Source organism: Calypte anna, unplaced genomic scaffold (genome assembly GCF_003957555.1).
Source record: "Calypte anna isolate BGI_N300 unplaced genomic scaffold, bCalAnn1_v1.p scaffold_47_arrow_ctg1, whole genome shotgun sequence".
In the NCBI taxonomy this organism is placed as follows: domain Eukaryota; kingdom Metazoa; phylum Chordata; class Aves; order Apodiformes; family Trochilidae; genus Calypte; species Calypte anna.
Genome location: NW_022045515.1, coordinates 1 through 16,959, shown reverse-complemented (window position 1 = coordinate 16,959; position 16,959 = coordinate 1). Strand labels below are relative to the sequence as shown.

General features: G+C 47.7%; 2 protein-coding genes across 2 annotated transcripts; both read left to right on the top strand.

Annotated features, from left to right (window-relative positions):
- The first annotated feature begins 38 nt into the window (after positions 1-38).
- LOC115600347 (dual specificity protein kinase CLK1-like) lies at positions 39-3,262 on the top strand. Its single transcript, XM_030468758.1, has 10 exons — positions 39-82; positions 348-461; positions 597-763; positions 835-929; positions 1,014-1,143; positions 1,293-1,375; positions 1,967-2,058; positions 2,336-2,426; positions 2,520-2,699; positions 3,254-3,262. Exons 1-10 carry the CDS (start codon positions 60-62, stop codon positions 3,260-3,262), a joined length of 984 nt encoding a protein of 327 aa, XP_030324618.1. The 5' UTR covers positions 39-59.
- Positions 3,263-12,257: 8,995 nt separating this feature from the next.
- LOC115600346 (dual specificity protein kinase CLK1-like) lies at positions 12,258-16,706 on the top strand (the record flags this gene model as incomplete). Its single annotated transcript, XM_030468757.1, has 11 exons — positions 12,258-12,938; positions 13,496-13,598; positions 14,007-14,073; positions 14,339-14,452; positions 14,588-14,754; positions 14,826-14,920; positions 15,005-15,134; positions 15,284-15,366; positions 15,958-16,049; positions 16,327-16,417; positions 16,511-16,706. Coding segments are annotated over exons 1-11 (1,819 nt in total), but the record flags the coding sequence as incomplete, so codon positions are not given.
- Positions 16,707-16,959: the final 253 nt, after the last annotated feature.

Below are 16,959 nucleotides of genomic sequence, written 5' to 3'. Positions count from 1 at the left end.
TTCTTTTCTTTCCAGATGAGTTTGTCACTGTTTTGGGTGAAGGCACCTTTGGGCAGGTCATGGAATGCATTGATCACCAAGAGTAAGTCTTTTCAGTTAAAAGATAGGCAAGTTTTGTGACTGATGCTCTTGAGGGCTGCCCTGGGGTCTGTTCAGATTCTAGTCGAGCCTGTGTGCAGATGCACCCTTCTGACATTAACAACTCCACACACGTCCTCTAGAATTGAAGACCTTTTCTGATGAGGTTCCCATCGTTATAAACAAGATAGGTGGTGACAGTTCCTGACGATTCTTAGGTTCAAGTCCTCCTTGGTCTCACCCCTGTTGTTGAAAACCTGCCTTTCCAGGGACGGCAGGCATGTGGCAGTGAAGTTTGTCAGAAAGGTCGACCCAGGCAGGGCATACTATGCAGAAGTCTCAATGCTGTACTATTTAAACTCACTGGACCCCAGCGGCACACAGTAAGTAGACAAAACCAACCGCACTGTGCTTTGGCTTTAAGCTTTCCCAGACGTTGCTTTCTGGAACAGAAGAGCTATGGAGCGAAGCCTGATCCAACGGCCTGTGACAGTTCCTCTGTTTTTCTGCTTTTGCAGTCACTGCGTCCGAATGCTGGACTGGTTCCAGCACCAGGGCCATGTGTGTATTGTTTTTGAGCTGCTGGGGCCCAGCACCTACAGCTTCATTGCAGCAAATGCCTTCCTGCCCTTCAGGATGGACCACATCAGACAGATGGGCTACCAGGTCTGCGAGGCTGTCAGCTGTAAGTGCGCTTCTTGTTTGCTTGTTAAAGTTTCCCTGGGGGATGAGCTAACTGGCCTTGTTATCTTGCAGTTTTGCACATCAACGGGCTGACACACACAGATTTAAAACCGCAGAATATTTTACTTGTGAACTCTGAGTACACAGAGGAGTACAACACCAGCCTGGTAAGTTGCTGTCCTCATCCCCACCTCCCCTTCAGCCACCCTCTGGCTTTCTTTGGGCTCAGCCATCCCACTGGTTCCTTGCAGAAACAAGTGGAGCGCAGACCCAAAGACCCATCCATCAAAGTGGCCGACTTTGGGAGTGTGATAAGGGATGACGAGCCTCACTGCCCTCTCATCACTACAAGGCCCTACCGAGCTCCAGAAGTCATCCTAGGTCAGGAGGTGTCTCTTAGGCACATCTTTGGCCTAAGATGCTTCCTGCTGCGCTCTTGAAGGCTGCTACAGCACTGTGGTGCCTCTTGCTTGAGCTGTTCAACTCTTTGTAGCCTGATGCAAACATGGATCTTCTGAATCTTTCCACAGCCCTGGGATGGTCACAGCCATGCGATGTCTGGAGTATAGGCTGTATCCTCCTTGAATACTACCTCGGATTCCCAGTGTTTGCGGTAGGCAACTAGGAACCCCAAGCAACGCAGCACGTACCACGCTGCCCAACTCAGGGCAAATGTGCTCTGGAGAGGTGGGAGCTAAGGGCAAGGGTCTGCACAAGAAAGGCAGCTGCTTGTCTCTGCAAGGCCGCCTTGAGGAGAACAGAAGCTGTAGGCGCAAAGGAACTGTCTCGGCAGGAGACTTGCACAAGCTGCTTTCAGCAAACACTGGGGCAGCAGCTTGGCATGAAGGGTGACCCCGGCACCGGGTGCAATTTCCAAGCAGCACTAATACCACGTGTGGCTTTGCCTGACAGCACCACCAAATACCATGCAACTACCCAAACTCTGTCAGCCTGAGATATACTGATGAAACCGGACATTTACGAGCCAAGAAAAACAAATAGCACCAACCACTAAAATAATGCTGGGTCAAGGGGAAAAATTTCCAGGAGGTTGTACCTTCTTCCAGGAAACAAGTGATTATGGCCACTCTTTTTTCCTTAGTCGGGATGGATTATTGCTTTCAGGGTACAGTCAAATAGGAAGTCAGGTCAGTGTAAGGGAGTTCTTGATTACTCCCTCTAACAATCAACAATGTCTACCTAGATTACCCTCCATGCCCATGAAGATCTAGAACACCTGGCAAGGATGGAGAGAATCCTGGGGCCTTTGCCAAGAGACATGATCGAGAAAACCAGGTAATGACACTTTTCTGTACCTGGACTGCTAGGGTTCAATGGAAATCTGGTTTCAGATCTGGTGAAGTGGCACCTTTTTAAAGTCGTACTTTTAGATACTCAGAATCACTCTTTTGCTCAATGGAACAAGCTGGCTGCTTTTGTGCCAAGATTCCCAGGCCAGTCCCCCATTTTCGACAAAGGTGCTGACAAACAGCTTCCAGCGCAGGGACAAAGCAGCATCTTTGAAGAGCAAACTCTTGGTTCCAGGAGAAACACAAAAGTCTCTTTCTTTCAGGAGAGGCAAATACTTCTCTAATGGCCGGCTGGTGTGGGACCAACACAGCCTCGTTGGCAGATACGTCTCACAGCACTGTAAGCCACTGAAGGTAAGAGAAGAGAGGGAAATGGCTTTGGAAGAGAGGAGCTTGAAGGGCAAGGACGCAATCAGGAAAACATCTTCTGTTGTCTTCTTCCCAAAGGCGTTCACGACCTGCAGCACTGAGGAACACTGCCACCTGTTTGACTTGATAGAGAAGATGCTGCAGTACGACCCAGCCGAGCGAATTACCTTGCAGGAAGCCCTCAGACATCCTTTTTTCTTCCCACTCCAACGGGAAAAAAGGGCATCGCCTCTAAGAGCAGAGGGGGCTGAAATGGGTGTCAGTCCCCCAGAGAGCTGGAGGAAAATTTGGGCCTTTGTTACGTGTTGTGTTCTGTTCTGTTCTGTTCCGTTCTGTTTGTGGAGAGTTTCATGTTTGTTATATTAAAATAGTTAGTAAATACCCTCTTCTGTGTTACAAGCGTTTGGATACTGAAGTTTCACCCAACTGCTGGCATGAAACACAAAAGAAACTGAGGAGCGTGGTTGCGTGTCCTCCCTAAACGAAGACCTGGGGACAGTGGCACTTTGAGCTATGCACACATGTCCCAGAGCTCTGTCCTCCTGCTGAGTGGTCTCCACACTAACAATCCCAATACCCAGAACATACAGTGCCCTTTCACCATCACCTCAGTGACCCCACCACTGCACACCCCCCACATCTCCAGCTCCTCCACTGCTCCACCCCAGCTCTAACATCTGAAGCTCGGTGATGAGCATTTAAATGCTCTGACCCCCTGCTGCTATCGGGACTGGAAACTCACTTTGTGCTGCAGCAGCAGCAGGACCTCTGGGGTCTTTGCACCTCCCTGACCTCCCTCCCCTTGCCATCAGCTGTACTGAAGAACTCGGGGGCTGGAAAAACAGCACAGCTCCATGTCTCTCGACCCATTGGGCACCTGGCCACTTTATGCTCTAAATCCCTGACCTGATATGGGAGCTACTGACGGGCCTTGGACCATTTTCCCTTTCTTACCTTCAAGCTGGCTCTCTCTCTGGCTCTCCACATTAGCACAGACACGCCTGGACAGGGCCTGATCACTGCTCTATGCCTGCCATGCCCATCGGCGACAGCTTCTCACCCTCCCTTTTCACATCAGCCTTTCTTGGCTCTTCTCTGGGACACAGGAGAACTAAATCACTGACCCCAACGCACTGCTTTGCAGGTCTCCCTGTTATAACAGGGCAGGCAGGAGGTTGCTACTCAGACAGGAGGTCAGTCCCTGGGCAAAGCCTCTTCTGCAAGCTTGCTCCTGACCTCCCGCCACAAACCCGCAGCCCAGCAAGTCTCTCCAGGAATATTTCCAGATGCAGCCTTCCACTCACCTCTGCGAGGCCTCTTCCAGGTGCCTTTCTGTGGGAAAACAGTCTGTGGAGGCTTAAGGATTCCATGTGCACATCAATATGATTGTATGAAATCGTTTATTAACAACTTGCACTCACTTATATAGAGAAGTTTTGTTTACACCATCTTATCATGCAGGTGGCTTTGTATTCCAATTACACATACCATTCTCACGGAAACATCTTCTCACATAATTATTTTCCTCTTCTGTTGCCAATTAAGTTATCTCTTTCCCATTAGCTCATTCTCAGAAAGCCTCTAACTAGGCCTCAATAACCATTAGTCCAATGTGGCCTAAATTGAAGTAAGTCAGGATTAATCACAACCTGTATATTTCTTAACTGTTTCCCCAGCATATTCTCCTTTTTGTTTTTTGAGCAATTCATAGAATCATAGAATCATAGAATTGGCTGGGTTGGAAGGGACCTCAGAGATCACAACTCATTAGTGCTCTCATGAGGTCACGCTCTTTTTTCTTCTCATGAGGGTATACGCTCTTCCTTTGTCTTTTCCCTTTTTTTTTTTTTTTTTTTTTATTGTAATGAAAACAGTTTTATTATTGAATCATGTATTCTAATGGTTTCAAACTAAACTTGAAGAAATTTCTTTCTATCACACCACTCCCTGCATAGTATACAGTATTTTGCAGTGCAGCTTTGAGCATCTTTTAAACTCTTCTCTTAAATAATAGATCAAATTATAAATAATGTGACCATCAAAGTAGGTTGTTTTAAAAACTGGAGTTTGCATAAAAGCAGAGTACTGACACAACATAACTGAAGTTAAATTGTTTTTTTAATATGTAAATGTCTTCATCTTTTTATATGGCTTAACACATTAAAAAGATTCTATTTCAAGGATAGCTGAAATCTCCTTTCAAAGAAAAGAAAATATCACTATCTTTCATGAGTAGCAGGTAACCCTCAGGTTATTTCCTACCAAGACTCAGGCCTGGACATTTGATGCCCAGAACAATGTAAAAATATTTCCCACTTCTGTTTCATACCTTTCAGAAGGCATTAGAGAAACTTTTCTTTTTTTGTCTCCTTAACGAGGCTATGTGGTGTCCTTTCCTCCCCCTTCCGGCAGGGCTCACAGCTACAGTATCTGCAGGGGCAGAGGCAGCACCTGCAGCTGTAGCAAACTTGCTGGCAGCGATCACCAGCCACACGAAGGGGGGCTGAAAAGCAGCAGCGGGGGAAAAAGTCGGGGGAGGGGGATTTCTTTCTCTCTGCAGTAATTCTCGGCCTCTGAAAAATATTCTTATGAATCTATCGTACTCCTTACCGATATATGAGAAAAATTTAACAACACCTACCAAAAACTTTAAAAACCAAAACACTATTACTACTAAAATCTGGTAGAATCAGCCTAAAATAAAATAAATCAGTACAATCTCCCAAACCAAATACTTGTATCAGAAATATTATCACTGTGAATCCACATTTAAAGGCATTTGTTTCCACGGTCGAACCCATCTGCTCAGTACCCAACGCGCTCCAGATAAGCACATATATAAAGCACATAAATCAGCACATAAAACCTCGACCAGTCAGTTTCACCTCTGCTGGCCCTTCCCATTGTCCAGTGATGGAATTCTTGAATTCCACCAAAATTTTTTGGGAAGGTTCCGAAGCAAAGTCTGCTAAAGCTTTTTGGTGAATCAGTATCGGAGGCTCTGTACGTTCTCCTGTAAGGCGTAAATAGTTCATGACATATACAGCCTTACTTAACCAGTCCTGAGGAGGACTCCCTTCCTCCCCCCTTTTTTGTCTTTCAAGGAGTGTCTTTCAAACAATGTTCCACTCTTGCTTGACCCGTAGGGTTATGAGGAATACCAGTAACATGTCGAATACCCCATTGTCCACAAAACTGTCGAAAACGAGCAGAAGAATAAGCGGGGCCATTGTCCGTCTTAATAGACTGAGGTACTCCAAGAAAAGCAAAGGATACATATAGATGTCTGATAACATGTTTCATTGCCTCACCAGTCTGAGCAGAGGCCCAAACGGCCATAGAAAAAGTATCTGTAATGACATGCACATATTTTAAGCGTCCAAACTGTTGTACCTGAGTGACATCCATTTGCCACAGTTCCAAGGATTTTAAACCGTTAGGATTGACTTCCATCCCAATACCAAGATCAACCTTTTGGCAATCAGGACAAGATTTCACAATTCCCTGGGCATCCCCCAGAGGTAAATGAAATTGCTTCGCTAGCACTTTAGCAGTTTGATAAAAAAATGCATAAGATTGTCGAGCTTGTGAAAAAACATCAACAGAAGAACCAGTCCACACTGGTGCAACTAAATAGTCAGCTCAGTTATTACTGATAGCCAAACCTCGGTCACTAAGATGACTCCGGATATGAGTGATAAAATAAGGATGTTCTCTTTCTGCTAAGAGTCTCAATAACTTCTGCAATAAGAAATAAAAATGCTTATTCAAAATTTCCTTCAAAATGGCATGATACATTCTCAAAACGATACCTACTACATAAAGTGAATCAGAGACTATATTTACAGCAGTATTATTCCATGTTTCAAAAACCCAAATAACCATGGTGAGTTCAAGGGTTTGCAAAGAGTCAAATGACTTCCCTTGAATTAAATGTTCTTTCCATTGCCCAGGTGTCTCCTCCCAGGTAACAACAGCTTTACGGGATTTTTTTTTTCTCAGCATCCGTAAAGACTGTTATGCCGTCCACTGGACTGTCAGACAAAAAACTACATGATTCCTACTGCATGGTAGATAAAAGTGGTAACAAGCGACATAAGGGGTAAGAATTCGTCATTTCCCCGCCAAACTATGCCAAGGCTATTTGCAGATCCATTGAAGTTCGCAGTAGCCAAACCAAATAGTCCTGCATAAGGGGCAAAAGGATCTGTCCCTCGAGGGTCCACTTCAGCGATGTCTTAACATCGCGCTCTGTCCTTTTTTTTTTGTTTTGGTTTGGTTTGGTTTTTTTGTTGTTGTTGTTTTTTGTTGTTGTTGTTTTTTTTATCAAAACCAATAATAACAAATATAATTGATAAACATTCTCTAATTAAATCTCTAAGCTATCCCCATATCCTTAAATGATTTAACCATTCATTTAACCCAGTATATGCAACAGTTACTTTTTTCATGTTATCTTAATCAATTGCTTTCGGTTGTGAATTGACTCTGAATGATCAGCTAAATTTATGCAAATACACTCCATCCAAGTCTTCACCAACATAACCTAAAAGCTAACAATAAAAAGTCAGTGGCAGCACAACTTTGTAAAACTGCATGTCTTACACTATCAACATCTTTTAGCATCTGTGTTAAAATACCAGAAGTTAAGTTCATCTGCTTAGCAGTGCAACAGAATAGCACAATCAACAATCAAGATATAGACGAGGCAACCCATAATCAACATCTAAGCGATCACATGAATTACAACATTAACAAAAACCTGTTATCAATACAACACAATACGAAAAGCCCATTTCACACTACAGTGGAAGGGCTTAAATAACTTTTTAGTATGAGGAAGGTTAGGTGTCCACTGGCACGTATGGGCCAAGGGGGTAGAGGAGGCTTATCCGACAAAAATTTGTCGGGGGGCCCCAAAAGCGTCCCCAGACCCCTCCCGGATCATGGCATGGTGGAGTCCTGGTTTCTTCCATGGTTGCCAAATTGAAGCCCAAAAAGGCTTAATAAAATTGTTCAGAGACAAAATTCCAAGCCTATAAACAGCAAAGGCACACACACACATACACACTTTTTTTTCTCTGCCGTGGTGTCTGCAGCAGGGCTCATTTTCTGAGCAGCAGCAGTGTGTGCAGGGGGGCGAGAAGCGGCTGCGGAGGCAGGAGTGGGGGTGCTCTCCGTACGAGGAGCAGCTCTCACTCTCCACAGCAACTTTCAGCCTCCAAAAAGGCATACTCACTCTCATAACTGTGTTTTTTGTTTTGTTTCTGTCTTACTCCTCACCAATATGTAAGAAAAATTAACAACAACCACTAGAAGATTCAAAAATGAAACGATATTGCTACTAAAATCTGGTAAAGTCACCCTGAAACATAATGAAGTGGTACAATTTCCCAAACCAAAACTGCAAGTATTATTAACAACCAAGTTTTTTATCTCTGTATGAAACACCAGTGTACCATGCACCAAAATATACAGCAATATTGAGAACTGTATTGCAATTATGATCCTTAAGCAGCTTTATCTTAAGCATTGTTACCTTAAGCAGCTTCTAACAATTGGGCTGCTGTAGCACCTTTGGGAGTAGTCCTAATGCACATTTAGTTTTTTCATTAGCATTGTCATATGCCGACATATATAATTTTTTTTTTTTTTTTTCTGACAAATCAAGATGTGATATTACCACTGAATATAAGTGATCCACAAATTTTGAATATGGCTCTGCTCTCCTCTGTTTAATATTTGTAAAAGAAGGGGTTGCTTGTGCAGGATCATGAACAGCTTGCAAAGCTTTATACGCCAATTCTTGTGAAAGTTGTAACACTTCAGTTTGAAACTATGCCTGCAAATCTGCGCATACAAAAGGACAAGCACCCACTAACATTTGTGCTTGCGCTCCGTGTAATGCATCAGTGTTCTGTCTAGGAATCACTGCATTTTCACATAGCATTTACCATTTACGATGAAACTGCAATTGCTGAGAAGGAGCTAACAGAGTATTAATGAGCATTTTTGTGTCATATGGCATCAACAATTGAGTAGTAAAAAGTGTTGCAAAAGAGATTGAGTAAATGACTCAAACCGATTTCAAACCATACCGCGTGATGGCACCTTTGGCTTCTTTTATCATTTTCCAATCTAATGCAACCCATTGACCTCCTCCTCCTGGTCCCACGATCACTGGAAAACCATCGGACTCATATTGGGAACCATTTCTCCTTCAACTATAGCATTTTGAATAATTCCCTTCCACCTAGTTACTGGATACACACTACCACCCCCCCCACTACCCTCCCCTCCCCATGTTGGATCTGGAAGAGGTAGAGCAGTGGGTGTTAAAGGGTTAAGGGAAATAGGAGCAGGAATAGGGAACGGATCAGGGGATAAAAATGGATTAGTGCCCCATTGTTCGGGATGTTCCCTGGAGCAAAAACGAGGGTTTTTTCAGGGGTATAGTCATCCTTGGTCTCTGGTTCTTTCAGTTTCTTCAGCAGTTTCCTTAGTTGCTTGTCTCCAAGTCCCAGTTCTTTCCTTGGTTGTTGCCCTATAGCAGGCACTGATGGTGTTGACAGGTGAAGCAGAGGATTAATTATAGGCAACTGTGGTCAAGAAGATAAATCAGGCATCGGAGGTGGAAAGGTGGCAGAGCAGTCGGGAGCCGTGGCAGGCAGGCGCGAGGGAGGGAGTCTGCATTCTAAGATCCCTCGCCTGTGTTCTCCGGCTTCTCTCCCTCTGGGTCCTCCGACGATTCTGGTGGTTTTTTCGGTTGCTTTTAGTTTTGCTTCTCGGTCCCATTTTTACTTTTCATCCGACCCCCAGGGTCAAATAGCACAGTTGACTGAGCTTGAATCAATACAGTCCCTTCAGATGCTGGTAAGGGTATTTTAGGTGCCTAAAATAACTGTTTAGAGGTCAAGTTCATATTTTGAGCATTCATTGGTACTGGTAGATCAGGCGCTAAGACAGCAAATGCTGAGGCTGCTGCTGACCTCTCACTTTTCATTTCTTTTAAGGTTTCTCTAATCAACTTCCAAAGTAACGTTAAGCGTTGTGCCTCCTTATCTCCTTCGCTAATTTTATCCCATAGGGCAATACCTATGGCTTCCCAAGTAGGTAACTCAAAAACAGTGCCCATCGAGGGGATCAAGTCTCTATTCTGTGCCCATTTCAGCAATTCACGTAGGGTCCTGCCTTCGTGTAATAAACCTCTCTTAGAGAGAATACATTGGAGGAGCTTAACTACTGCCTATTCTTCTTTAGAGAGTATAGACCCCATTTCCTCAGGGCAAGATTCTTCAATTCCGAGCTCGTTTATTCCGTAGCCGGGCACCAGCTACACAGATTGCTGGGGCAGCAATCTCCTTTCCACTGGCTTCTCCGCTCCTCTCTCATTCCAGCTGTCTTCATCGCTCCTGGAAGCAACAGCATGAGAGTCCCTGGTCCAGGCCGTCCTTAGTCCCTGTTCCAGGCCACCCTGGGTCCCTGTTCGGGCGCCATTTGTAGGAAAACAGTCTGCGGAGGCTTAAGGATTCGATGCGCACATCAATATGATTGTATGAAATCGTTTATTAAGAACTTGCAGTCACTTATATAGAAAAGTCTTGTTTACACCATCTTATCATGCAGGTGGCTTTGTATTCCAAGTACACATTCTCACGGAAACATCTTCTCACATAATTATTTTCCTCTTCTGTTGCCAATTAAGTTATCACTTTCCCATTAGCGCATTCTCAGAAAGCCTCTAACTAGGCCTCAATAACCATTAATCCAATGTGGCCTAAATTGAAGTAAGTCAGGATTGCTCACAACCTGTATATTTCTGAACTGTTTCCCCAACACCTTTCTTTGGACAGGGACAGCTTGCACACCTTCTCGCGTTTCTTTGGACAGGGACAGCTTGCACACCTTCTCGCGTTTCTTTGGGCGTGGACAGCTTGCACACCGTGTCCCATCACAAGCTCAGCTCCTGCACCCACGCCTTCTCCCAGGTCCTGTCCCCGCTGTTCTCCAGAGGAACTCCTGGACGCAGCAATTGAGCACCCGGACTGTCCTCCTCTGCTTCCCCAGCTACCTCTGGAAGACCTGGAGGGACAGAGGGCAGAAGCCCAATGGGGCCAATCACTTGCAGCAGCACCTTTCACGTGGGCGCAGCTCAGCTACTTTGTAACCTCGGCTTTTCCCCCTCACCAGGGATCCACACTCCCCCTCCGCCCCCCCCTTGCCCCGCTGTGCCCAGAGGGCAGGCAGGCAGGGAGCTCCACAGAGCAGGCAGCTCCCGAGCGCCTGTCAGTGCAAGGGCATGAGGGCAGGACCCCCAGCTTTCCACCCTGCCAGAACCAGTCCTCACCTGCAGCAGAGGACCTCCAGACCACCAGGAGCTCTGGATGCCAAGCAGTGGCACTGCCTTGAGCAGTCCTTCCCAGGGATGGCAACGTACGACCTAATCCCAGCCCGGGAGCACAACTGCCAAGACCAAAGTGCAGAGAGGCCTGTGGAGTCAGACACCTTTTCAAAACTAAACCCTCAACAGAGAACCGCAGAAGAACACAGCTCCAGCTCCTCTCACCTACATACAGGTTTCTTCCCACCTCTTTGTCCTGCTTTTGCCCTCCTTCTTCAACACAGCACAGCCAAGCAGACAGACACACAGCTCAGCTGCAAGGCACAACCTGGGCTCCTCTCTTCTTTGCCTCCTGGGCCAGACAACCTCACTCCTGTCTCAGACAAGGGCAGAAAAAAAGGCACTCTCACCCTGGCACCACCCATCAGGCTCAGGCTCATATGCAGCTCCCCTTGGACAGGCTGGTCTCCCCAGCTGGCTGGGCTTCCCCCTGGTAAAGCCACTCAACCAAGGCCTGCAGCGCATCCAGGAACAGGCCAGAGAGCAGGAGGCTTCTTAAAGCTTGTGCTGCCTGGAAAACAGGCATCCCCCTGGACTTCCACCAAGAAATTCACCTCCTTTCTCATGTCCCAGTCACCTCCTCACACCATTCCATGGAATCACCTCCACTCCCTCCTCTCCTCATTCACAAGTCCCTGGCAAGCAACAACTCTTGATGCCGGGCTGCATCAACAAGGGCCTCAGCAGCAGAGAGAAAGAAGTCATCATCCCTCTCTATGCGGTACTCGTCAGACCACAGGGGGCTATTGCCTTCAGTTTTGGCCCCCCCTTCTACAAACAGCAGCTACAAAGTGGACAGGCTGCAGAAGGGGCTAGAGCAGGGCCACAGGGATGATCAGAGGACTGGAGCAGCTGCCACGTGAGGAGAGACTGAGAAAGCTTGGCTTGTTCAGCTGTGAGAAGAGAAGCCTTAGGGGAGACCTTATTACCATCCTCCAGTATTTCAAAGGTGGCTACGGAGAAGGAGTAGACTCCCAATTTACAAGAAGTCACATGGAGAAGACAAGGGGCAATGGGCACAAGTTGCTTCTGGGGACATTCCCATTGGACACAATGGGAAAAGTTCTCACCAGGAGGACACGCAGCACCTTGGAATGGTTTCCCAGGGGAAGTGGTGGATTCCCTGCCTTTGGACAGTTTGAAGTCTCAGCCCAACACAGTGCTGAGACATCGTACAGAAAATGGAGTATTACCTAAAAGGCTTGGACCAGACCATCCTTGAGGTCCCTTCCAACATGACATTCTAGGATTCCATGATTCTTCCGGAACGCCTTCAAAGGAGGGGCAGGGGAATGGCTGCCAGGGCAGTTCCATCATAATCCTAGGTCTGTGACAGGCTGTGCTTTGGAAGGGACCTCTCGCGGCCATCAGAGGGACCATCTAGTCTAGCGTGAGACAGCGGGAAGGACGGCAGCATGGGCCAACCACTCTGCCGACCACGCCATTCATGCTGGAATTGCTGTTCCCTGGGGAAGGACCAGCAGAACGACGGTGACCTCGAGGACTACTATGTGCCCCAGAGGTCAATGCCAGAGTCGGATTCACCAGGGAGCCAGCCAGACCCCAAGAAGAAGGGCTCACGGTGGAAAGTCTGGAAAAGAAGGAGGGCTCGAGTAAGCCAGGTGTTCGATGCAGGTGTCTCTCAAGCTTCCCCACGGGAGCTGAGCACCGTGCTGACCCAGCAGCCGTGCCAGCCCGACCACAGACAGCCCACCTCCAGGGGAAGCCTCAGCCAGGGGCACCAAGAGGAGACCCCGGAGTCAGCCTGTACGCCAGAGGACAACATCAGGGCCTCTGCGTGCCTCAGAGAGGAGCTGCTGCCTACAGCACTGGACATTCCCATCACCTGCCAGTCCCGCCTGTCCCTGGGGGGTGCTGGCAGCCCCCTGGTCAGCATTGCAGGCTGTACCGAGGAGGCAGCGGGCCACTGCCAGGATGAGGACTCTGAGGCCACTTGGGAGCTCTTGTCCAGGCCCCCGGAACACGACTCCTCAGGCACGGACTCGGACTCGCTCCAGGAGTTCCAGACGCCGGAAGCTCTTTACTTGAGCAAGGACAAGGGGGATGGGGCCAGCCCCGGCTGCCTGAAGGTGCAGGTGAGGGAGAGGGATGAGACAGGCACAGTGCCCAGGCAGCCACCTCAGCAGGGACGGGGGCTTACAGCACACCCACAGCTCTGAGACAGAGCTCTTCTCTCCTGGCCACAAACAGGACTTTCCCTGCTGCCTCTCTCTACAAAGGGGAGCTTCTTTCCCTCTCCTCCCCCTTCCCAAAGTGCTTGGCAGCACTTCAAGATGCAGCTTGGACACGAAAAATTGCATTCAAATTTCACCACTAGGTTAAAGGAAAAAGAGAGAACAGCAGCGAAATCCTAAAAGTAGAAGTCAGTGAACCAACCTGTGCAGGGAAAAGCTCTTGTGTTGACATTTGGCATTGCTTTGCCACTTGGAGAATCTCCTCTGAAAATACGCTCTGTGCCGTGTTTTCCTCCTAGAATGTAAACTCTGAGCCATGGGAATTTCTGGGGACTAAATCTAAAAATGCTCCTGGCCACTCCTTGGGGCCTGGCCCGTAACCTGAATGCCTCAATATCTCCCTGCCCGCTGCATTTCCAACTCTGACCTGAAATCACCCGCATTTCTTGATTACCTAGACCACCCTGATGAGTCCTCCACGCAGCAGTCCTGGAAGTATGGAGCACGAGGAGGAGGAGGGACACCCAGAACGTCAGACAGGACATCTGCTAAGTGCAAGATGTATATACTGTTCTTAACATTTCCGATAGAATAAGTCCTTGTAGCCTAAGATGGGAGGGGGCTTTGCAAGTCTTTTCTTTCTCTCTTGACTGTTGTTCTTTGGGGGTGGGCACTGTTCCTCCTCTTCTCTACACACCTTCTTCCTTTTTTCCTCCCTTTCCCCCTCAAAAAACAGTACATCAAGTTCATGAGCCAGCTCCTAATGAGATCCCTGGAAATGTGCCTCGGTGAGAGCTGTCCAGTAACATCTCTCCAGCTGCTGGGGATTTTCCATTCCAAAAGGCACAGTCTAGAAGAAACTACTCCTTCTTTCTGCTGCTTTGGGACACCACTTGGGTTTGGTGGCTTGTTTCTTTGAGCGCTGAGTAACTTCACACATGGTGTGACTGAGAGCTCTTTTCTTTCCAGATGAGTTTGTCACTGTTTTGGGTGAAGGCACCTTTGGGCAGGTCATGGAATGCATTGATCACCAAGAGTAAGTCTTTTCAGTTAAAAGATAGGCAAGTTTTGTGACTGATGCTCTTGAGGGCTGCCCTGGGGTCTGTTCAGATTCTAGTCGAGCCTGTGTGCAGATGCACCCTTCTGACATTAACAACTCCACACACGTCCTCTAGAATTGAAGACCTTTTCTGATGAGGTTCCCATTGTTATAAACAAGATAGGTGGTGACAGTTCCTGACGATTCTTAGGTTCAAGTCCTCCTTGGTCTCACCCCTGTTGTTGAAAACCTGCCTTTCCAGGGACGGCAGGCATGTGGCAGTGAAGTTTGTCAGAAAGGTCGACCCAGGCAGGGCATACTATGCAGAAGTCTCAATGCTGTACTATTTAAACTCACTGGACCCCAGCGGCACACAGTAAGTAGACAAAACCAACCGCACTGTGCTTTGGCTTTAAGCTTTCCCAGACGTTGCTTTCTGGAACAGAAGAGCTATGGAGCGAAGCCTGATCCAACGGCCTGTGACAGTTCCTCTGTTTTTCTGCTTTTGCAGTCACTGCGTCCGAATGCTGGACTGGTTCCAGCACCAGGGCCATGTGTGTATTGTTTTTGAGCTGCTGGGGCCCAGCACCTACAGCTTCATTGCAGCAAATGCCTTCCTGCCCTTCAGGATGGACCACATCAGACAGATGGGCTACCAGGTCTGCGAGGCTGTCAGCTGTAAGTGCGCTTCTTGTTTGCTTGTTAAAGTTTCCCTGGGGGATGAGCTAACTGGCCTTGTTATCTTGCAGTTTTGCACATCAACGGGCTGACACACACAGATTTAAAACCGCAGAATATTTTACTTGTGAACTCTGAGTACACAGAGGAGTACAACACCAGCCTGGTAAGTTGCTGTCCTCATCCCCACCTCCCCTTCAGCCACCCTCTGGCTTTCTTTGGGCTCAGCCATCCCACTGGTTCCTTGCAGAAACAAGTGGAGCGCAGACCCAAAGACCCATCCATCAAAGTGGCCGACTTTGGGAGTGTGATAAGGGATGACGAGCCTCACTGCCCTCTCATCACTACAAGGCCCTACCGAGCTCCAGAAGTCATCCTAGGTCAGGAGGTGTCTCTTAGGCACATCTTTGGCCTAAGATGCTTCCTGCTGCGCTCTTGAAGGCTGCTACAGCACTGTGGTGCCTCTTGCTTGAGCTGTTCAACTCTTTGTAGCCTGATGCAAACATGGATCTTCTGAATCTTTCCACAGCCCTGGGATGGTCACAGCCATGCGATGTCTGGAGTATAGGCTGTATCCTCCTTGAATACTACCTCGGATTCCCAGTGTTTGCGGTAGGCAACTAGGAACCCCAAGCAACGCAGCACGTACCACGCTGCCCAACTCAGGGCAAATGTGCTCTGGAGAGGTGGGAGCTAAGGGCAAGGGTCTGCGCAAGAAAGGCAGCTGCTTGTCTCTGCAAGGCCGCCTTGAGGAGAACAGAAGCTGTAGGCGCAAAGGAACTGTCTCGGCAGGAGACTTGCACAAGCTGCTTTCAGCAAACACTGGGGCAGCAGCTTGGCATGAAGGGTGACCCCGGCACCGGGTGCAATTTCCAAGCAGCACTAATACCACGTGTGGCTTTGCCTGACAGCACCACCAAATACCATGCAACTACCCAAACTCTGTCAGCCTGAGATATACTGATGAAACCGGACATTTACGAGCCAAGAAAAACAAATAGCACCAACCACTAAAATAATGCTGGGTCAAGGGGAAAAATTTCCAGGAGGTTGTACCTTCTTCCAGGAAACAAGTGATTATGGCCACTCTTTTCTCCTTAGTCGGGATGGATTATTGCTTTCAGGGTACAGTCAAATAGGAAGTCAGGTCAGTGTAAGGGAGTTCTTGATTACTCCCTCTAACAATCAACAATGTCTACCTAGATTACCCTCCATGCCCATGAAGATCTAGAACACCTGGCAAGGATGGAGAGAATCCTGGGGCCTTTGCCAAGAGACATGATCGAGAAAACCAGGTAATGACACTTTTCTGTACCTGGACTGCTAGGGTTCAATGGAAATCTGGTTTCAGATCTGGTGAAGTGGCACCTTTTTAAAGTCGTACTTTTAGATACTCAGAATCACTCTTTTGCTCAATGGAACAAGCTGGCTGCTTTTGTGCCAAGATTCCCAGGCCAGTCCCCCATTTTCGACAAAGGTGCTGACAAACAGCTTCCAGCGCAGGGACAAAGCAGCATCTTTGAAGAGCAAACTCTTGGTTCCAGGAGAAACACAAAAGTCTCTTTCTTTCAGGAGAGGCAAATACTTCTCTAATGGCCGGCTGGTGTGGGACCAACACAGCCTCGTTGGCAGATACGTCTCACAGCACTGTAAGCCACTGAAGGTAAGAGAAGAGAGGGAAATGGCTTTGGAAGAGAGGAGCTTGAAGGGCAAGGACGCAATCAGGAAAACATCTTCTGTTGTCTTCTTCCCAAAGGCGTTCACGACCTGCAGCACTGAGGAACACTGCCACCTGTTTGACTTGATAGAGAAGATGCTGCAGTACGACCCAGCCGAGCGAATTACCTTGCAGGAAGCCCTCAGACATCCTTTTTTCTTCCCACTCCAACGGGAAAAAAGGGCATCGCCTCTAAGAGCAGAGGGGGCTGAAATGGGTGTCACTCCCCCAGAGAGTTGGAGGAAAACCTGGGCCTTTGTTACATGTTTTGTTCTGTTCTGTTCCGTTCTGTTCTCTTTGTGGAGAGTTTAAGGTTTGTTATATTAAAATAGTTTGTAAATACCCTCTTCTGTGTTACAAGCGTTTGGATACTGAAGTTTCACCCAACTGCTGGCATGAAACACAAAAGAAACTGAGGAGCGTGGTTGCGTGTCCTCCCTAAACGAAGACCTGGGGACAGTGGCACTTTGAGCTATGCACACATGTCC